Genomic DNA, 23689 nt, shown 5'->3' on the forward strand with positions numbered 1-23689 from the left:
TGTGTCATGCAGAATAACCTGGTCCATGCAGCTTATGTGTATTCCCAGCCCCACAGGACTGTGCAATGCTTAATAAAGCATCTTAATTTGGATTTAATAGGATATCTACTGTGGGCTAAAAACAGAAAATTGCTATTTATTAATGACATAATTATTAAAACTTAACACCTGGGCAGTGGAAGCTAAACCAAGAGTGAAGAAGTTCCCTACAATAATTTCAATAATTATCTTATTTAATTATTTATACTTTTGAATTAGAATTCAATAAGAGCCAGATTAAACCTTAACATAATGTATTTAATGTAGACCTGTATCCAGAATATTCAGAGTGTGGCTCAGGGGGCTTCTACCTTCCTTTCCAAACATAACCTACTCACTTATTGGTCTTCCTCTTTCCATACTGGTGTGTTCTCTAGATTCAGAGCTCCACATCAGCAGAGATGTCACAGACATGTTTGTGGAAACAACATAATGGCCTTTTTTAGAGGAACCACAAACTCCTAGCACATCTCATTGACTTTTGTGGCTTCAGTTCTCATTTCTCTGCTATTTACTGTCAAACCATGTTCTGGAAACTTGTCTCAGACCTTCGATGGTATCACTGGAAGTGCTGAAAGGATAGATCTGCCTGCATGTCCTTGAAAATCTCACCATCAGAATGCCTAAAACAGAATCGAACTCATCAAAATATTGTCCTTCCCCAAGGAAGATCTTCGTATATCATCCTGTGTTCTGCTAGCTTAGCCATCCAGCTGCTGTTGAACAAAGTGGCATTCATATTTGACTCCTTGTTTCTAGTTTCCCTATCCCAGGAATCATCAAGCACCTTCACATTTTCCTGGATGTTTCTTTTCTTTCCATCCTCATAGAGCCAGTAGTTTAGCCCAACCCTTGAATCTCACTCTAACATAGACTAATTTATTTGACTTTAATTTCTGTCTATCCCATTCCTTCTGACACATCGTTATCAGATCTATTTTGCTTGAAGTACATTAAAAATTTATGGCATATTTTCTTTAAAAAATTACAATTGCTTGCCATTGGCTACAGGATAGAATGAAAACCTAGGACCTAGTCTTTCAGGCTGTTCCATACTTTGGCTTTAGCTTACCTCGTTGATCTTATATCCCATTCTTCCTCGAGGCAATTAAAATTTATCAAGCATCCATTCTGTATTAACTACATATATGTGTTTCCAAGCACATACAATATTAAAACTAACTTATTGGGCACTTCATATTGCTAGGAGTGCCTTTAAGTCTGTTTTATAAACTCACTCCTTAAATCCTCAGAAGAAACATGTGAGGTACATGGAATTATTGCTTCATTGCATGGATGAGGAAGTCAGGCACAGAGACGTGAAGTGATCTGGATAAGGCTGCCCAGTTGGAACATAGTTTAGCCAAGATCTCAACCACTACTCTCTTTTGTCATTTGTAGTAAATCAACTTTCCATCTTCATACGTTTGCTGATTTCTGCCTTCCATTTTGTGCCCATGTATTCCTGTCCTACTTTTTTTTATTACAGCTATTAATTTATTTATTTTCAGAAAAACAGTATTCATTATTTTTTCACCACACCCAGTGCTCCATGCAATCCGTGCCCTCTATAATACCCACCACCTGGTACCCCAACCTCCTACCCCCCCACCACTTCAAACCCTCAGATTGTTTTTCAGAGTCCATAGTCTCTCTTGATTCACCTCCCCTTCCAATTTACCCCAACTCCCTTCTCCTCTCTAACACCCCTTGTCCTCCATGATATTTGTTATGCTCCACAAATAAGTGAAACCATATGATAATTGACTCTCTCTGCTTGCCTACTTGAAGTAACTTCACTTTTTCAGCCATTGTAACTGGTTTTTTCCTTTTGTTGCCTTCCAGAATAGACTCAAGAGATAAGGCAAAGTCACTGTGACACTTCTACTTGCTGTGATCTTCCCTCTTCCTAACTTGCAGAGCTTAATGTTTGTACCACTCATTTGGCATTTAACCACACACAATTTTGGGACAAATTTGCTTTCTTTTTCAACCCTCTGGGATGTTTATACACACTTTTTTCCAAATAGATTGCTAAGTTCATAGAGGGCCAACCAAATTTGTATATCTCTGCTTGTCATTCATGTATGAATAACACAGTTGTGTATACAGGAGGTGTTCACTAAATGTTTGTTGAATGGCTTTTGGCCCAGGCTCCTTTAGCAGCCATTTGTCCATCACCAATTATGCCTGGCCACAGAAACTCTTCATGATAGGATTCTTCTTGTATTGTCTCCTTTGCCTACAACTTCTTCCTTCTTCTGGTTCACTTTTATTTTTCTTCTGCTTTTTCTTTTTTTCTTTCTTTATTTAATTTTTTTTTTAAAGATTTTATTTATTTATTTGAGAGAGAGAGACAGTGAGAGAGAGCATGAGCGAGGAGAAGGTCAGAGAGCGAAGCAGACTCCCCATGGAGCTGGGAGCCTGATGTGGGACTCGATCCCGGGACTCCAGGATCACGCCCTGAGCCGAAGGCAGTCGTCCAACCAACTGAGCCACCCAGGCGTCCCTCTTTATTTAATTTTTTAACTGATTAGGCATCTCTTGGAACTTTTGTTTTTGTATGATGTTATGTTAGTCACCATATAGTACATCATTAGGTTTTGATGCAGTGTTCCATGATTCATTGTCTGTGTATAACACCCAGTGCTCCATGCAATCCATGCCTTCCTTAATACCCATCACCAGGGTAACTCAACCCCCCTCCCATCTTCCCTCTAAAACCCACAGTTTGTTTCTCAGTGTCCATAGTCTCTCATGGTTCGTTTTCCCTCCCTGATTTCTCCCCTTCATTTTGCCCTTCCTTCTCCTACTGTCCTCCATGCCATTCCTTATGTTCCACCAATAAGTGAAATCATATAACTTTCTTTCTCTGCTTGACTTATTTCACAGCCTAAACTACTCCCGTTTCATCTATGTTGATGCAGAAGTTAGATATTCATCCCTTCTGATGGCTGAGTAATATTCCATTGTGTATATAGACCACATCTTCTTTTTCAATTTAAAAGGCATCTCAGCTCTTTCCACAGTTTGGACATTGTGGATATTGCTGCTATGAACATTGGGGTGCATGTGGTCCTTCTTTTCACTACATCTGTATTTATTTTCTTGAGCTCAGTTTGGGTGTCATACATCCAAAAATCTTCCATGACATTGGCCTCTAGGCTGGCTTAGGTATCTATCCCCTGTATTCCCTCAACTCAAATCTATTCCTCTATGTCACAATGCCTTAAGGGGAGACTAAGGGGATATACTATTTATTTATTCATTTATTTATTTATTTCAAGCATAACAGTATTCATTATTTTTTCACCACACCCAGTGCTCCATGCAATCCGTGCCCTCTATAATACCCACCACCTGTTACCCCAACTTCCCATCCCTCCCACCACTTCAAACCCCTCAGATTATTTTTCAGAGTCCATAGTCTCTCATGATACTTTTTTAAAAGATTGTTTTTTATTTACTTTTGTGAGAGAGAGAGCATAAGCATGAGCAGAGTGAGAGGCAGAGAGAGAAACAGTATCCTTGCTGAGCAGGAACATCCCCCACCACCACTGGGAGTGATGCAAGACTCAATCCCAGGACCCTGGGATAATGACTTGAGCTGAAGGCAGACGCATAACCAACTGAGCCACCCATGTGCCCTAAGGGGATACACTTGTGGGATCTATTTTTACATTTCTACACTGCAAACTCCTTGAAGACAAGGGCTATGTCTTTTTTTAGTGTTGAGTTCTTAGCGCTAAGCATGATGCTAGTATATGGAAGTGATCAATGAATATTGATGAAGGAAGGGATGGGAAGGGAAAAGGGAAGGAAGGAAGGAAGGAAGGAAGGAAGACAAAGCAGTCCTAATATATTTCTAACAGCCTGCATAAAGAAAAGAGGTAAGATGCAGAATGTATCCATGGAAACAATACAAATATATAAATAGCTCTATCTTAGTTGGCCAGAACTTTCTTATGAACATGAATTAGCTAAGGCCATAGTACATCCTTATCAATTCAATTTAATTTTAAATACTGACAGTATGATAGCACTTGCCACCTAGAACATGATACTCTAAATCCCCCAGCATCTTAGGCACTAGGCCAGTTTTGTTCTGATAACTGGGATTGTAACTCTGGCCAAACCACCTCAGCTCAATGCCATGAACAGTCTGCCTTTCAAACTCCACTGGAACCATTTGCCACCTTTGAGCTGGACTCCTGTGAAGGATTGGAAGGACGGTGAACATTTCTTCAACTTCTACTTCATAAGTTGGATGCTTTCCAATTGTTAGTGGAGGGAGACAATTCTAGATGATTCTTCCAAGCATGAGGTGTGATTGTCTCATTTAATATACTTACTGTGCTGACAGCTTTGGCCCAAAACACCTTCTATTCTACTTGGGGACTGTCCATTGTTCTCTAGTGTATGATTAGCAGATTAGCTATCATGTAAGAAGCCAGGAAAATGAACTCCAGTAAGCCCTTCCAAAGCAAGAGTAATTCATTACCCCGCCTGATTTCCACTTAAAATGTACTTTAAGCACACTTCCAACTACAAACCCTAAATCACCCTGTGTTCACAAAGTCCATCATTTTTTATTTTATTGCATGGCGTTGGTGTGACATAATCCCTTGCAGAGCATCTCAGAGTGCTTTACAGATCAATAAATTACTTACCTGTGCAGTCGAAGCAACGTCTGCAAGGCCAGCACGGTCATTATGCAAGCAGCCTGTCCTCCAGGAAGCAAGCAAAGCTCTATGGGTGCCAGCGATGGGCGGGAGCAAGGGCCAGGCAAATATATGGGTCGGGGGAGTGGTGGTGCAAGAAATGATATTTAATGTTCCAGTTAAAACTGCAAATAAAATACATCAAGTTTAAGTGATTTTAAGACTAAGAGCATTTAGAAATTTGGATCCTTCAGACAGTCAGCAAATCAAGTGTTCAGTCATTAACTCATCAATTATATTTCTGTCCTGGAAGATTCAAGCTAGTCTTTATAAAATGGTACAGCTGTAAATTTGCAATGTTATATCTTAGAGGTCCTGGATCATAGAACCAATGGTCATTCCCCAGCCCTCGCCACACTGACTCTCCTACCAATTAGTTGTGAGAGTGCAGGGATATGGGCAAACACACACAGACACACATACACACACATACACACACTGCCTCAATCTCTGAAGCTCAATATGGATTTAATCTAAAAATGATTAATTGGTATTTTCTTTATGCAAGACACCCTATTCATGACAGCAGAAAATAAAAAGAAGAGTAAGGCTCTTGGTCTACAGTTATATTCAGATACTTTATAGCATAGAAGAAAGATGATACTGGCGTAATATAAACAAGTTTATTTTAAATTCCTTGGAAGAGGCTATGGGATCCCCAGGAAAGAGAGGTCATATCTATTTAGAGATATCTGGAAGATGTTATGGAAGGGGTGGTTACTCAGTTGGACCTTGAGCAATTCCAACAGGTATACATAGTTGGAGAGAAAAGTCTAAGTGACCAAAATCAGCAGCAAGGGCCTGGTGATTAGGAACCAAAAGTGTAATGCATGCTTCTTAATGAGTGTTCCCAGTTGGCAGGAGTGTCGGAAAGGGGTGAGAGACAAAATGCAAGAAGGAAGAAAGGAACAAAAGCCAGAAGAAGATACTGCCATGATAACCCCTTTTCATAGAGAAGAAACTCCAACATAATTAGAAGTCCAAACCAAAGAAATTCATCACAGAAATTTCCAATCAATTTGATTTCCACATGAAGGTCATCCTCTGGCCTTGGGACAGGGAATAAGGTCAATGTTTACTGGGATCTCCAGTAGGACAGCTAGCATTGTATACAGGGTAGATGATGTGTCTTTGAATTGCACAATCTGATGGCTCAAAGAGGGACTTATTCAAGGGAAGGACCTCATATAAAGAACCGTAAATGAGCTGGATGGAGGGACCACTTAATTTGTAAAGAACTAAGGTGCCAAAACTAGTGTCGGTGGGTTGAACTGGTAAGCATTAGTGATCCAGTCCCAATGTTGTTATACACATGTAGCAGGTCGGAAAGGCGGTTCCCTGTTCATTATAATTACATTCTATAAATACTTGTTAGGCTTTTGCTGCAGCTATAAATATGAGTACATCATGACTTAGGCTGTCAAAATGTTCTTGGTTAGTGGATGAGAGATGCTAAGCAAATAACCAAAACATAGTAGGATAAGTGCCAAGAATTAGAGTCTGGGAGCTCAATAAATGACAGCCTTGCTTTATAAACCAATTGGCAGATAAGACAAATGAGCAGTCATACTTGAACTGAATATCACATTCACTGGGGGTAAAGATGGTAACAGAGAATTAGGCTTAGATGTGCAGCAACAACAAGCTTCAACAACAAGCTTCTAATTTGGATCCCCAGAAAGAAACAGGTGCACACGGGCAAGTGCTGGCTGTGTTGTGGGCTCTACAGGTCCCTGGAGGATGCTGTTCCTGTGAAGCAGGTATGAGGACCACAACAGGATATAGGTTCCTAAGAGAAGCCTGTTCCCAAAACAGAAGACTGAAGGAATCAGGGTCCTGCTCCCAATTTTACCAATTAGATAAATCCCTCCTCTCCTTGGGGGATTAAGTTAGGGTGCAGAAGGAAAAGAGACCAAGTGTGTTACGACTAACTGATGTGCTCTCTGACTCCACATCAGGTATGTGTCATGTCCTCTGGGAACACAGATGAGAAGCAGCAGTAACTTAAATTTGCGGAGGACAAAGAGGAGTAGGGGTAGGGAAAGCTGAAATAACATAGCATCTGATTTGGGCCTGAAAGGATGACTAGAAATGTTGAGAGAAGGACATAAAGAACAATACAGATTCTGAATGTGTGATGGCCTGGAAGGACACGGTGGGTCAGGGATAACAAGGAGGGGAAGGAAAGGGAGGATGACCAGGAATGTCAGTGGAAACACAGAATGTTCCTTGATTCTGAATGACCCAGTGTGCAGGTCTGAGAAGCTTGAATATTTTCAGGTAGGCGATAGGGAGCAACTGGAGGTGTTTAGGCAGAGATAGGATAAAATCAGAATTGAGTTATATAAAGAGGATCTGAATGCAGCGTGGAGAATGACTCGTGGATGTCTGTCGGAGGTGGGTGGGGGTGAGAGTGGAGAAGGAAGCGGGTGGAGGCTAGGAGAACAGTTCTTGCAGTATTGCAGTGGAATCCATTCCCATTCAGACTCCCAGACTCGGTGTTTAAATGGGAGGAAATAGAAGTTAAATTCAAGGTAAGATATTTCTTTCACGTTGAAGGTAATTCCCCTAATTTTTCATCATTTACTCCTATAGCCCCGATATTTCAGCCCCTGCGTTTTTCTGCCAACTATCATTATAAGATAACAAAAGAATGTTTTAACAAGATTTTTATTTTCCTTCTCTCTGTTTTGTTTCCACAGTATCTCCCAAAATTGTGGAGATATCTTCAGATATCTCCATTAATGAAGGGAACAATATCAGCCTCACCTGCATAGCAACGGGTAGACCAGAGCCTACAGTTACCTGGAGACACATTTCCCCAAAAGGTAAGAGAGGAAATGGAAGAATTGTTGGCCATGGCTAGAAGGTCTTGGCACTCGTGACTTTGTCCAAAGGATCCTACGTTTTTGATATCTGATAACAATGTACTTATGCCTCTGCAGAAAATGTTGGTGTTCTCTGTAAGACAAGAATATATCTTTTAAGATTTCAGAAATTGTATTTGAGTATCTCTCAAATTCTGGGGAAATGAATCCCACTTGTTTCTGGGTGAAATGGTGGTAGGAAGTTCTGGTCCACTGGTCCACTTTGCTGATACAAGAATCAACAAAGCTGGCATTGTTCAGGTGGTTGTTGTAAGATACTGAAAACACAAACACACAATGATGAATGAAAGTGTTGAATGGCCATAGTCCTGAAGGGAAAATGTCCAAGTCTGTTTCTTCAGTGTTGACAAATATCTGGTCCCTAGCCCATTAACTCTTTTGTGGTTCTGTTGTTGTTTCACTCTGATTAATCCCAGATAACAAATATAGGGCAATGTGTGACTAAATTGAAAATTTTGCTTTGTCTAAATGTCTAGGTGTTTTGTAGACCAGACTTAGTGTTGTTTTGTGCTTTCATGGATTGAACGTTAAAACTTTAGAATTTAAGGAGAGATGTCATTTATCATTAAGCTAGCTTTTATGCAAGGTGCATTAAATTATTGCATTTGTTTTTAAATATGTACTGAGTGCTTATAATAGTCCAGGCACTTCTGAGCATTGAGGATGTAGCAATAAAACAAAACATACAAGTTTCTGTTCTCATGAGCTTACATCTCAGAAGATAAGTGACAAAAAAAAAATGAATATACAGTAAAACAGGTATGGAAAAGGATGAGAAGATAGAGCAGTTTACATTGACTAAAGAACCAGAGGTTTGATTGGGGAAGGCCTTTGAAAAGGTGACATTTGAGCAGATATGTAAATAAAGATGCTTCATTCCAGTGCTTATTGCTGGTTAATGTGAACTATATTTGTGTGTGTGTGTTTGCATGTATGCATAAATGTCTGTGTGTTGCTGCAGGTTTAAGGATTCTAAGGGAATCATAGTAGTAGATATCTGCTTAGTGTTGCAGGTTGGGGCCCCCAAAACAGACCCTGAGAATGTGATTGGTGTACAAGAAGTTTATTTGAGGAGCTCTTGGGATCAACTCCTGTGAAAGGGAAGGGAAGGAAGGAGGATTGGGCCAAGGGAGAAGCTGAGTTGCATGAAGACCTGTGCAATTTCTCAGCAGACACTGTGGAGAGTTCTAGAGCTAGCTTTGCCTTTTAGCAATGTTGAGGTGAGAGGGTGTTCTTTTACACCAGCAGAGCATTCCGTCCTGGAATCTGGACTGTCACCTGAAGGACAGTAGCCTGGGGCCAGGAGACTTTAAGTGGGACAGTATGCACAAGTGGTGGCACCCAAGTTCTACTCACCAGCAGCACATGATCTCCTGGGACAGGCATCCCCCTACCTCCCTTCTGAAGGTGGCAGAGCATCGCAGTGTCCACTCTGTTTGCATCTTTTTTTGTTTTCTTTTCAGTGTAACAGTATTCATTGTTTTTGTACCACACCCTGTGCTCCATGCAATACGTGCCCTCCCTAATACCCAAAACCTTGTTCCCCCAACCTCCCACCCCTCGCCTCTTCAAGACCCTCAGGTTGTTTTTCAGAGTCCATAGTCTCTCATGGTTCACCTCCCCTTCCAATTTCCCTCAGCTCCCTTCTCCTCTCCATCTCCCCATGTCCTCCATGATATTTGTTATGCTCCACAAGTAAGTGAAACCATATGATAATTGACTCTCTCTGCTTGACTTATTTCACTCAGCATAATCTCTTCCAATCCTGTCCATGTTGCTATAAAAGTTGGGTATTCATCCTTTCTGATGGAGGCATAATACTCCATAGAGTATATGGACCACTTCTTCCTTATCCAATGATCTGTTTAGGGCTATGAATGGGCCCTAATCCCTAATTCCCTCTCGCAGATAGTGACAGATTTGCCCTGATGGAGCTTCTCAGAGAAGACATGAAATGTTCAGTGTGCTTGGCCTGAATTGCTGGGAGCTATCCCATATCACCATTTCTGATGCCACCACTGTGAGCAGAGGGACCAGAGAGAGTACCCGCATGTCTGCAATTCTCTCGATTTAGAGTGGCCTTAAAATGGACTGGCCCAAAATCTGGGAGGAGGCTTCTGCTGTGCATGGGACCATCCACAAAAGGACATGGCCCTAGGCACATCGAAAGGAGGGGTCATTGAAATGGGCAGACATTATTAGTCCGTGGTACACACCATTCATCACTGTTATAATGCTGAGTCCCCACTGCTATTGGATGCCAAGGCAGTCTGTGCCTTTAGAATCTGCAGAACACTCATCATCCCAGGTAATTCCACTTTGCCTTACTTCAAGAGGCACTAGGCCCTACCCTCGTGCAGGTCTCTCTTGGTCTCCGTCTGGTATCTTCTCTTTCTCTTCTGGCTCTTCAGCTCTTTGTCCTTTTCCGACTTCTTTTTTCCCTCTTCTCCTCTGTACAACTTCTCCTTTTGTCTTCCCCTTTCATACTTTGTCTTTGTATTCTTTACTTTCCCTTTCTCTCCCAGCATCCTAAACATTTGTGCATTAATTTTCTTTCTTTCCACATTTCCTTTTCTTCCTGTCCCCAGCTCCCACCCTTTCTTCTCACAATTACTTCTGTCTCTCCTCTGGCATTGGAGCCCTCTTCCTTTTATCTTGCTGAAGTTCACACTGGCACACCTTAGAGTCCTTTTCCCCCTTTGCGGGCCATCCAGCAAACTCGTTTCCCCCGGGGACTTTACCTGAGCCTCTCTGCCAGATGCTTCCATTTTACTGGGGTTTTGGCTGCTATGGAAACAGAAGATGGATCAAGAGGAGAGGAGCAGGATAATCAGAATCTACCTGTGGATCAGAGTAATTTAGATGAACAGCCTTTTCCAGATCCCTGATCCAGATTAGCTATCCCAGATTCAAACTGATGAGACACGCCAAGCAGTAACTAATCACTTCGAACTCACCAGGGTGCCGTTTTCTCTGTGACTGATTATTTGGAGATCAGAGGTGTCGTTGGGCTGCTGCCAGATCTGAACTGAAACTGGAGACCCTTAGCAGTCAGAACTTCATCTTTCCCCACTAAATATTTCCAAAAGGGTACTTCTTTTAAATAAGTTGGGGCAATCTTGGGATTCTTTGGGGGAAAAAAAGATATGACACATCTTAGTAAAGTCGCCAGAGGCTGGGAGATGTTGTCATATTTTGTCCCATTCTGTGTGGATGGATCATACTTCAATCTGAACCATTCTCACAGACATAACCATTATAATCCCCAAATGGATCACTGATGAAGGCTAACCACATTGGCAACACTGATGGCATCAATGCATTTTCTCCCTCCAGACTGATCTGTTTATTTTGTACATTCCTGAGAAATCCTAGTTTCTTCCATCATAACTCATATGGTGCTGTTTGCAAAAAAAAAAAAAAAAAAAAAAAAAACTTATATAAACTTCTTTAGAATATGTATTTCTAGCCTTGACCACCTCTTACATAAAAAAGGAGAATAGGAATCTTAACCACCATTTTAGTAATGGCCCATACATTTTGATACACCGCCACTTAGGTGTGATATCTGGAGGGTGGAGGGATTTTGTCCATGAAACCATCTGCCTAGCACTTTACATCGGATGAAGAAGTGTCAGTTGTCCCTATCCAGTGTCAACTGTCCATATTCAAGGTGGCATCCCAAGCCACAATTCCATGCTACTATTGATCATGGAAGATAGTTTTCTTTTATTATTGGCAATTTGTCTTCTAGTTCCTCTCATGAACCTACCACCTTTAACAGGTCAAGATGAAAGTACATGAGTTTTGTAAGGATACCTGCTCTCCCACTACACAGCTTTTCTGGAGTGTGCAGGTATTTCTTCCACCTTCATGGGCCTTGGTCATTTCAGAAAGAAGTGCCCTCATCTCCCTGTCTCACATGGAAATTCCACCTGGATCTGCACGAATGTTTGATTGGCCTTTTGCCAAATTCTGTATAAGTACCAGCATCCTCCTGCAGGGGTCCAAATTGCATCAGGGGTCCCTGTTTCCTCTAGACGCATTCCCCATTCATGGTTCTGTGCCTTATCTTTTTGTCCTCATCTAGGCATGCAAGAATTTATTTTCACACAACCCCAAGCTCTAGTGTTCCTTTGTCCAAAAGAATACCTTTAGTGTCCTCTCTTCTTCTGAGTCTTCCCTAAATAAAGAGAAATACCATTTCTTTCAGGGTATCCTAAAAGGTGCTTTTTAGGACCTCTCTCTTCATGGAAAAGTATTCTCAAAGCCCAATTTTTATGTCTCCAGTTGCTGTTGCACTGTAAGGGCTTTAGAGGAGATTGAGCTTCCCATCTTGCCACAACCCTGAAACTCAGGGGAAGGAATGAGTCTGACAACTGATGTGCAGGTTCTTCTATACATATGGAATTAGGGATCTCTGAGCGTCCTTATGGAGGTGCCCTCATGAGTGTACTCACTGACTTCCTCCTCTCTCTCATCAAACAAAACACGGAAAATAAAAACCTCACCAAGGCTGATGAAAGAATACTTTGTACCCAGATATTGGTTGAGGGCTTAGCAAGGTCCAGTGAGCTGTTATAGAGATGTCCTGATTTCTAATCCATGAGTTCTTTGACATATATATCTCTGAGGGACTACATCTCACTTTGCTTCTTCACTTTCTAGCACAATGCCCAGCACCTAGAAAGTGTCAAAGAAGTATTTTTTGATTCAGTGAATGAGCATTTACCTTTGCCAGTGCCCCAGAGAGGCAAGCCTGTTCTCTTGGTTCAAAGACTCATTCTGATCCTTGAGGAATTCTCTTCCACTTTGATGTTGCTGTTGAGACCTGTGTGTTTCCTGCTGAAAGTTTACTGGGAAGTCTCCAGGACATTTTCTCTGGTCTTCACAGGATTGTAAAGCCTTTCCTGAAGTTCCCCTACTAGGGGACCTGCTGTGGCAGAGCTTGGCTTCTCCTTGAAGGAGAGACTCCTTTTCAAGTACTCTTTTGAAAAAGTTGAGAAGGCTCACAAGTGACTTTGAAAGTGGGTCTTCTGTGAGCTCCCTTCTACCCCCCACACTCCCTCTCAGTCACTCTCCCGATGTGTGTGTTTCTCTTACCTTTTCTTCATCTAGCCTTTCTGGGTCTCTTGAACCTTTTGGTGTTTTACTTTTCCTAACCCTAATTGCACCTAAACCCTCAGTGCTCCCCCTGGGTTAAAAAAAATAAATATACAAAACTTGGTACAAAAAAAGAGAAACATTAGTTGAAAAATTATTTCTGCCTCCCCCCTCCCCGCCCCCCGTAGTATGAGAACTGAAGTGGGAACAAATTGATTGTATTTTTCTGGGGCTATCTAAAGACTTTGGGGGGCAGAATTAGAGCAGGGCCACATGTCCATTAGGTTCCAAACCCAGGTCTTATTAAGGAACTCATCTCTTTCCACAGCGTGCTGTGGACCCATACCTGTAGGACTAAGTAACATTCCTCAGGTGCCAAATCTCTTCCCTTCCTATCCCAGCTCTCCTGCTCTACTTGAAGAGCCCCAGGGAGCAGTTGGTTTTTCTGGGCCTTGTTTCTCATAGTTTTCAAAGGCACCAAAAGACTCACCAAGGTGGTGAGGACAAAGTCACCCTTGGATGGAAGCTCTTCTCCTTGCCAATGCCCTGAGTCTTTCTCTCTGTGCCCCCCTGCCACACCCACCTATTTCCCATTTGTCAGGATTTGTCCTCCCCAGCCAAGCAGGACACTAAAGCACTAATTGGCACTGGAGGTATCACAGCATGAGTTCAACCAGAGCTGGCAGGCGCCATGACTCCAGTGACAGCTCCGTGAAAAAATGTCAGGAGCAGAACTGTGGCATGCCATCGGCTGACTGCAGCACCCTGGCACTAATGAGCAGCCTGTCAGCGCCAACATCAGGGGCCCCATGTGGCCCAGAGATCATTAGGATGGCAGACAAGAAAAAGTTCTTCAGCAAAGAGGAGCCAGGGATGGGAGGGAAGGAGGACAAAATGTAACTAAAGGCATCTCCTTACCCACAGATGGTGACCACCCAGCAGGAGAGAACCAAAAAGCACACATGCACATATGCACACAAAGAAAGAAAGAAAAAGATGTATAGAAAAGGTTTCTATGCCAACTCTGGACATCTCAGACTCTCATTTTGGTCTAGTTGCCCTGTAGTTAATCGATATAGGCCATAAATCTTTTCTGCAGTAGCCCAAGGGGGACACAGTGACTAAATTAACTCTCCAGTCATGGCCTCCCATGCTATGAAGCCAGGAGGCAAGTAGCCTAAGTTCCAAAGAAAGATGGACCTGAGGGAAAAAAGGAAGCCTTGGGATCTGTGTCTTTTTGTTACTTTCCAGGGCAGGCTCCCTGCCCAGGGAGCATGCTGAGCTACCAGCTGCTTGCTTTTCTTCCAAGGGAGTTTGAGAATCTAAGAGACACAGTTAAGAGAAGGAATTTTGTTTTGCTTTGTTTTGTTTTGTTTTGTTTCTCTGTTCCTTCATCCTAGAGGTGGGTTTGGGAAATGGCCAGTATGTCTCCTATATTTTTCTGCTTCCTGAGGGCAGGTGTGAATTTTCCAGCTCCAGTTTTCTGCCTCAGACAGTTTAGAATGTCTGGCCCTTCTTTGAGGTTGGCTACCTCTCATGGCTCCATCTTCATGGGTAGAGGCTGTCTGATAGAAGGTGGCTATCTGTCTGTGAGAGATGGGCCTTGAAAGCAGGTCCAGGTGGATGTGACGTTCCCTGCACTACTCACCTGCGAGGTCATACCAAGGTAGTGATGAATCTTCCAGATGAGACTTATCTTTATTAATTTTGTTCTTGCTTCTTGGCATGGCCTTGAGAGTTTTCATTATTTTGTTCTGGATCCCATTTGCCCCACGCACTGCAATCACATTCACAACTTCACATTTACCACATAGTTGTCCTTACCTTTGCACATACCAGCTGGTCTCAATAGATATCTCCTTGCACCTTTTTAATTAATTAATTTATTTATTTGACCTTGCATCTTTTGGATAGGGTTCTACTCTTGTTTTAAGACCATGCTCAAAAATCACCAGTCTGAAACCCTCTGGTGACTTTCTTCAGACAAATTGAGTCACCCCTTTTTTTGAGGTCCCACAGCACTTTGCACATGATGGCAATTCTTACTGTGACTCATAGGCTCCCTGATCCCCTTTTCTAAGGATCAGGGAGAACAGGAACAGTTCTGTTGTTTTATTCTATCCTCAGTACCCTGTACAGGATCAGATGTTTGCAGGCTTTGTAAGTGATCGTTGAACAAAGAAGTATCCAATCTATGGATATAGTATGTTTCATCCCCTTTTTAAAATTAAGTATTTTGGGCCCAGAATTGAAAACAAATCAAATTTAGTAAGTAAAGGGTAAGATAGAGCAGCTTTGACTCTTCACACCTCCCTTTACTGTCTATCATATTTCCCAAACCAGTCCAAGGACTTTATAAGAAAAGATTCTCCCCACTGGTCCACCCCCAGGACTGAGCCTAAGACTTCCTCTGTAAGACAGAGATGATAAAGCCTTTCTAACATGGATGGACTGAGGATTGAGTGTGTTCATCAGTGCCAAGCGCCCCATCCATAAGGACACATAGTAGGAGCCCAATGATGTGGACTTCAAAGTCCTAGGAGGAGCCTTCTCTCCCTCCCACCTATGAGACAAGAACAAAAGGGGAGGAAATTAAAATTTTTTTTCTCTGAAAAGGTTGAATCCTTACAAAAGCCGAGGCTCAGTCAATTGCGGGAATGGATAGATATTCAAAGGTGCTTAATCAGCACCTCCCTCACACCCCCCACCATTTTGTAATTAACATAGGTGCTTGATTAAAATTCCCAGAGTACCCCCAAGTAGCTATCCCAGGAGAACCAAGTAATTGCTATTGCAAAGATATTACAGTGGTCATTGATGGTGGAAGAAAAAAAATAATTGCATCATAATTGAAAGTGGCAGATCTCCTGTCTAGAGTAGCAGCAGAGCATACGGTATTAGGCCCAGCCTATACACAAAAAGCGATTTATTATGATAAAGATAAACCAGTGGCACAACTTCAAGTCTGGGGCAAAGTGATCCAGAAATTTGTTAAGCAAATGGTTTAAACACAGACACACATACCAAGGTGGGAAAGAAGAAAGCCAAGGAAGGCATTTATAGATGAGTGTTTAACTCTGTAATTCTCTTTAACTGTAAAATTACAGCGAGATGGATACAGTTAGGGTAAAATTTGCCAATGTCAATAAGCGTTTTCATAAGTTTAAAATTTATGATCTGGTTTAAAGCAATATTATAGCTGTGCAGCTTCCTACTTCAAAGAAGAGGAGAATCATAAAAAGACTAGTAGGGAAATTAATGGGTTCAATGTGCCTGGATTGAGAACATATGAAATCAAGCCTCTGTCTAGAAACCAAGGGCAGGAGTGCATACCACAGACATTGTTTGCGGTTTTACCCAATTATTTTAAAACCCTTGAAAAATGTTGTAGAATCAGACGTCTGCTGAATTCAGACACTGCTAACAGCATCTTTCCCCACACTCTCCTGAGTCAAGCTATTTATGCTGGTACTTGGTGACCGTTACTATGCAGAATTGTTTTGATAGAACAAAAAAGGAAACATAAAAGCAAGCGGATTGTATCATCTGCCCCACAGATGCTAACCAGCCCTGGTTGAGTCAGCAGCAAAGGGCTTCTTAAAATGGCAGTCCCTCCAGGCCAGCATACCCCATTTCTGAAGAGTACCTATGGTAGGCAACTCTACTTGGGGTATGAGAAGTGTTTCAGCAGGGCTTCACCACCTACCGCAACCACAGTGACCTCCTTGCCATCACACCTCTATAGACCACATCCCTATAGACCAGGCTTTGGTATCCCTTGTCAAGGATCCACCAAGAATTGCCATGTCAGCCTGGAGAAAGTTTTGTTTCTACATAGTCTTATCACCGGGACTTCAGTGTGCAGCACTTTATACCAGCTTTTGGATCCTGAATCTTGGCTTGATCTGATGTGACTGTTTTTCTGCTAGAGTCTAAATTATAACCAGAGTCCCAGTTATCCAAAGTTAACAATAATGGTTTATGGATGCTTAAAAATCTCCCAGGTCCTCTTCTGAACATTTACACATGGCAGTACGGATTATTCACAACAGCAGAGTGGACCATGCCCCATGATTAGGTTGTATTACCAGTGAGAGAGGGAGGCTTAGAGAGGTCATCCTAATGGGTCGAAGTCACATAGCTCCAAGGTGCATTGCTGGCATCCAGCCCCCAGCAAGCCTCCAGAACATGCATGCTTCACCGCTGCTATATAGGGCCATTCTCAAAGGCTGGTGCCTGCACTAGCAACGTTAGCATCACCTGGCTTATACCCCAGAACTAAGGTGGGACCCAGAAGTCTGCACATTAGCAAATCCCCCAGGAGACTGTGATCACACTTGATTTTAACAACTACTACTTTGTAGTAGTTGCCTTGTGTTGGACACTATGCTTTACATGCTTTATTTGATTTAATTCTAACAAATGCCCTAATAAGTGGACATTATTTTCATTTTAGTGATAAAGAAATGGAGATTTGAGAGGATATTTTCCCCACAAATACGAAATGGCCAAGGTGAAATTCAAATCCAAGTCTTTTTGACTCTAAGATCCTTATTTTTAATGTGTATTGATTTCCTGCCTGATTTCTGACCCATTCCTTCTTCTGGATCTTCTGAGACATGTCTACAGTCTGGTTTTAGACTTCCTGCCAGCCCAGGGCTATGGCCCTTGGCTTGTCCACTTTTTCACAGACTCCTTGAAAAATGACCCAAACCCTTGTTCAGACACGGGACTCCAGCTGGGGTATTGTGTTTGGCCTTGGAATTCCATCCTCCCCAGTGATCTGAGACTCCTTTCAGTGGATCTTTGCATGAATACCTCTGAGCAAAGGACAGGGCCCCAGCATGAAGGGTTGACCTTGCCTCAGTTCTCTGGTGAGTCCTTTTCCTCCCACTGAGTTAGCTTCTTTGAGTTTTATGTTCTCTCACCCTTCCCCTTCCACCTGGACCAGGACCTGTGGCAGTGATGCAGCTGCTTTTTGACTTGATTTATTATTTTTTTTCATGTTAAATACTATCATTCGCTCACACAATGGTATGTCTTCTGCTTTGATTGTTATTATTAGGTTGTTTTACACTTTAACAGCTTTGGATATGAAAAGAAATTGCTGGATTCCAGGGTATGTTTTTCATTATCTGACTCCATTCAGTTTCCCTACGTGTCCTTGTGGTATTTGGCATACTTTATCTTCTTAGTGGTGTAAAATGCTTTTACTACTGGAGCCAGGACAGTTGGGAAAGAATGAGCAGAATACCAATGTAGTTCCTCTCAGATCAAGGCGCCGCCAGCCTCCTTCCTGGCTAGACCACACAGGTTCTCGAAGAGTTACTGCACAGTCAGTTTGGTCATCACCTTTGAATTTGGGGTCAGGAAGCTACAGTTCTTAGTTTGTTACAAGAGGCATCTTAGCCACTTCCCCCCAGCAGTGACTGATTCTGCTCTGCTCACACCCGCCTCTTGCCCTGAAAAACAAATCCCTCTTCCCTCTTCTAACAGAGAGTTAAAAGGAATGACTTTGGACTTTATCAGTTCCTCCATAATGGATTCAGGACCCCTCCTGTTTAATTGTTCTGCACCCAGGAGGCCTTGTGCTCTTTCTCTAATTTCCTGCATCACTGCTTTGCCCTCTACTGAATGGTTCACTGGGGTCACTGTGGTTGAAGATACTTGGCCAGTCATCTGCATGGTAGAGAGAAACAAATGACTTTCTCCCTTCATCAATTTATTTATTCTCGTCACCCACCATTCCAGAAAAGGATTGAATCAGAGAAGGTGGCATGGATTCCCCACTTCCCCTAGGAAAATTTCTTGGCAAAACAATTTTGATTGTTTTTATATGAATTCACATATTCCTTAGTAATTGCTTATGAAGCTACCATCTGTCTGTTAGGTGACTGTCCTAAGCATTGCAGACATTTGAATGAACATAGCAGACAAAATCCTGGTCTCAGAGAGTTTATATTCTAGTGGGAGAGAGAGAAAATAAGCTGATGGATATGTAAACCTTATGATGTGGTATATGGTAATTACTGGGGAAACATTAGGATAAAAGACAAAGATTATCAGCATGCGTTTCAGGGTTTTTACCTTTTTTTTTCTTTTTAAACAAAATACTCCTTCAGTTGTCAAAGTTTCTGATGTTTCAGATTTAGTATACTAAGTAAATATTAGTTTTATTATTTTTATTTCCATATTCACTTATAACCAACATTAAGATTTTTAATGTTGTGGCAAAAGTTTTTAAATCCTCCAGGAAAATCATATTTTGTTGTTAATTATTAAGATTACTTTGTATGGTTTAAGCTTATGTGGGTGTTGTAATCTTAAATAGAGTAGACAGGGATGGAGTCATTAAAAAGATAGCCCATGAAGGTTGTGGGAGGACATTGGGCTAACTCCAGCAGGAGCAATCTTGGCAGAGCTGATGGTGAATACAAAGGGACTGAATTAGGATCCAGCTGACAAGTTCAGGGTTATCAAGGAGCCCACGAGCTACCAGATTTATGTACTGCCTACCTTCCCCTCAATAGACTATAAGCTTTATGAGGGGAAGGAACATGCTCTTTCTTGTTTACTGCTGTGTACAACAATGCTTAGCATGTGTCTGTCAAATTATAGACATTTGGTATTTGTTCAGGGAATGAGTGAATCAAGTCAGCATGGGGTTACAGTATGAATTGTGGAGAATGCTGGAAAGTTACAAGGTTTGAATTAGAAATGGTTGTCCCTTAATTAGTGATTGCAGGCTCTAGAGAGTAACATGGTAAGGCCAATGACAAGTCATAGAATATGGCTGAGACAGAAAGGAAGGTCCATGGAGAAGAGGGGTTCAGGTAGCTGATGTTGCACTTGTCTGGAAAGTCATCAAAGGGAACACTGAAGTCACCTTAGATAGTGGCTGAGATTACTGACAAGAAGGCCTACAAGCCACATCTGAAAGCCCTCAAAGAATCATGAGTTCAGGATATCAGTCATTGGCAGCAGAGACAGGTGGATGCAACATTGCCAGAGGACAAAACTTTAAAAGGCATTTTCAATAAAAGTGTGAAAGAGGAATGGTCTCCAAGTGATTTTAATTCTAACATCCAGATGTCAAAACAAACAATCAAGCAATTTCTTGAGAGAGCCACAGAGGAAACATTCCCAACAGGACATAGCTGGGTTTTCATTACTTAAGGCAATTCAAGGAATGGTCAGCCTGGAGCCTGAGGGCCCAGGGGAGACTTCTGCTTTGGTCGTGAGTGGTGTTCCAGAGAATGTGGAGTGGGGGAGAAAGGGGAATAAAAGTTCTGCACGACATTGATCATAGAGGGAAAGGCTGTTCTGGTTGCACAGTAACTCTGGCAGCGAGTGGTGTGAGGCATGTTGGATTAAATTGCCCCAGTGGAAGGCAATGTAACCACGCTTTGCATATTTCAGCTGCAGCCTGTGCCCGTGGTAAGGGATGGGAATCCCTTTTCTTCCTGAACCTTAAGGTGGGGTGGTGACAGTGATAGCTTTTGGCAAGGTTGAAGCTCTTTTTTTTTTTTTTTTTTTAATGATCCAGAAAAAGAGGTCTCACTCTTAGGAGACCATTAAACGGTCAAATTCGGAGACCATGAGCTAGCAGGAGAGGAAAGGAAAGTATGGAATTAAGAGATATGTAGGGGGGAAAATTAACAGAACCTGTTGATAGGGTCAGGGGGTGAGAGTGTGGGTGGAGACTATATTGACAAGAACTCTTAGGTGTCTGGATTGGTCTCCTTATTGCCTGCTTTGGGGGCTTGGGGATTATCTTTCTGGCTTTTCTCCCATGTGGTAATTGGTAGGGTATCAGGAACTAGCTGGTGTCTGATATTTATTTATTTATTTATTTATTTATTTATTTATTTATTTATTTATTGGCTATCTGTTGATCCACATAAATTAGTTCCCCTTTCTCCAAAAATGATCATAACAGCTTTGGACTTATTTATTTTTTAAGGTAATCAGGATTTAGCAAATTGAACAAAATGATAGAGTACAACAGAGTTGTGATAAATAGGCAGAAAGGATCATCTTTTATTCAATAGATATTTATTGAGTACCTAAAACACAACAATGCATATCTAGGTGTTTCTGACTATGTGATGAACACAGCATTCAAAGCTTCTGCCCTGTGTGGTTGTGGCAAGGGAATGTAGGTAATGTTTAATAAATAAATACCTAGTCTCAGGGAGAGATAGTACCATGGAGGAAAAGGATGCATTTACCCAGAGATCTGGTAAAGAAGGATGAGTGGTACTACTTCTGTTAAGAGTACCAGGAGCAGGGAAAAAACAACAACCAAAAAAAAAAAAAAAGAGTACCAGGAGCAGGCTTGACAGATATCTAGAAGCCTGAGGGAAGGGAACTCATGAATGGGTTGTATCAAGAGAGGGTGTTCCAGGCAGAGGTACCTGCAAAGACCAAGGCCACGTGTCCAGAATATGCTTAGTGTGTATGAGGAAGCTTATAGACACAAAGAAGTGACATGGTATGTGATTAAAGAGAGCCAAGAGTCAGATCATGTCTTGCCTGGAAAACCATGTTAAAAACTTTGAAATCTGTTTGAATAAGAAACTTCGGCCATTTTGGAAGGGAAGAGGGTCAGGGGTTGGATGAGCCTGGTGGTGGGTATTAAGGAGGGCACATATTGCATGGAGCACTGGGTGTGGTACATAAACAATGAATTTTGGAACACTGAAAAAAATAAAGCTAAATTTAAAAAAAAAACAGATAAATAAACAACAACAACACATCAGCCAGTTTTAAGAGAGTGAAATAATTGAATACATGTTGCTCAAAGGTCATTTTAGCTGCTTAAAGAGAAAGATAGGTCAAGAGGTGGGTAAAGGTAGCAATTGGGATGCCAATTCTGATACTGCTTTGGTGCCTCAAGAAATGATAATGATGCAGACTATCATGATAAGGTTTAAGGTGGTAAGACCATGTTTAATGTGGAATATATTCTGAATTAAAGCTCCCAAGATTCACTGATAGATTAAACATGGGAGTTGTGAGGCTGAGTGAAGAATCAAGGTGACCGAGATCTGTGGTCAGTGCCACTGGTGACAGTGATAATCATTTTCTGCCACCAGGAACTCTAAGGAGCAGGTTTGTAAGTGGAAGCAGGGGCTTGGTACTTAAGACACACAATTGGCAATGCTAGAAGAGAGCTGGCTATTCGATGGTGCAAGGGCTGGAGAAATAAATGTAGGGATCAGCAACATCCTAATGTCATTCAGTGCCACAAGGCAAGCTGTCACTGCTTACAAAGTAAGGATGGTTACAAGAGATGGTTACAAGCCTGTTGACCAGGCTTTGGGGCATTCACATACTCGGGTGCCAAGACAAGAGGATGAGCCAGCATGGACAATGATGAGGCAGCGGCCAGAGAGCTATGAAGGAAATCTGAAAGACAAGGGAAGAGGAGGCTTCCTGAAAGGGGGAGTGATTGATAACTCAAGCATCACTTGGAAGACAAGGGAGATGGGGACCAAGAATTGGTGGAATATTTATATGCTAATTTAAAGAAAAAAAAAAAAGAATTGGTGAAATGCACTTGAATGAGAACTTGGCTGGTAAGAATGGTTCAGGGAAAGGGAGAGAATGGGCTGGATGAACAAAGGGGTTATAAAATCTTTTGAGAAGTTTTGATATAAAATGTAGCACAATATAAGGTTGGTTGTTGCAGGGGAGTATAAGGGTAAAGAAGGATATTTTCCCAAAGTCCAGTCTGCAGCTGGCTTCCCTTGGCCATCCCTTGGCTATTGTTGCTGTGTAATTACAGTGGTTTCTTGAACAGCATGGGTTTGAACTGCCTGGGTCCACTTAGATGAGGTTTTTTGTTTGTTTGTTTATTTGTTTTATAAACACGGTACAGCATTATAAGTGTATTTTCTCTTCCTTATTGTTTTCTTAATAATATTTTCCTTTCAGTAGCTTCCTTTGTTGAAAAAGTATAGCATATAATACATGTAACATACAAAATATATGTTAATTAACTGTTTATGTAATTGTAAGGCTCCCAGTTGACAGACTATTAGTATTTAAGTTTGGGGGGGTGCAAAATTTATATGTTTATAAACATATAAATTTATAAATTTATAAAACATTTATATGTGGACTTTCAACTGCATAAGGGCTCAGAAACCCTAAATCCCATGCTGTTCAAGGGTCAGCTACACTTGTGTTAGCATTCTCAGGTGTTCCTCCACTTCAGGTGAAATAGAAAAAGAATTAGTTAGCACTGGTCTGTGTTTGTGGAGCAACCTAAAAATTTAGAAAGACACCAAAATTTCTCTATGTGGATTTTGGGTGATCTGGGAACTTAAAGCCAAAGTCTCTAAGCAACTGACTATTTCTGACACTAAGGAACATTGTCTGGAGATAAGACTCTGCCGTCAAATCTAGTGAAGATCCCACTAGGCATTGGTAGCTGAAGCACTTATGGGAAACATTGCCTGGAATGTGAAAAAGCCCATGAGAAGAAGCATTAAGGATGATATCTGCTTATCTCTCAACCCCTCCTTAGAGACTAGGACAGAAGTTCTCAAAATCCTCAATACTGAACTTCCATGACCAAATACTCAATCAGAAAAGTGTATTTGAATTCATCTGTTCTTCACCATCAAAACAGGAACTCAGTGAGCCTTGGGCAGCTACCCCTATGGCCACAGATAATTATCCAGGTGAAACCCGGGCGGATGGAATAGGAAGGCCAGTTAACTACTCTAGAAGTGCCAACAAACACAACCCACATCCTATTCTGTGGGAGACAGCTGTCTAGAGCAAATACTTTAGTTCTCTGCAGATCTAGGCCCTGGAAATTGTACGAACATCTCTGTTGCTTCAGTGTTGCTGAGTCTATGCCAGACATTATAGAGAAAGAAGACAATCTGAGTTTAATCTGGAATAATGTTGGAGATCGAGGCTGGT

General features: G+C 41.7%; 1 protein-coding gene across 7 annotated transcripts in view; it reads left to right on the forward strand.

The window, feature by feature from the left end:
* NTM (neurotrimin) overlaps window positions 1-23689 on the forward strand; it is a 943101-nt gene that overhangs the window by 820141 nt on the left and 99271 nt on the right. For all 7 annotated transcript variants that reach the window (XM_044258220.1, XM_044258225.1, XM_044258226.1 and 4 more), the window contains one exon: window positions 7463-7588. In XM_044258220.1, coding sequence (XP_044114155.1) covers window positions 7463-7588 — 126 coding nt within the window. The remainder of the gene's footprint in view (window positions 1-7462; window positions 7589-23689) is intronic.

This window comes from Neovison vison, chromosome 7, assembly GCF_020171115.1.
Source record: "Neovison vison isolate M4711 chromosome 7, ASM_NN_V1, whole genome shotgun sequence".
Taxonomy (NCBI): domain Eukaryota; kingdom Metazoa; phylum Chordata; class Mammalia; order Carnivora; family Mustelidae; genus Neogale; species Neogale vison.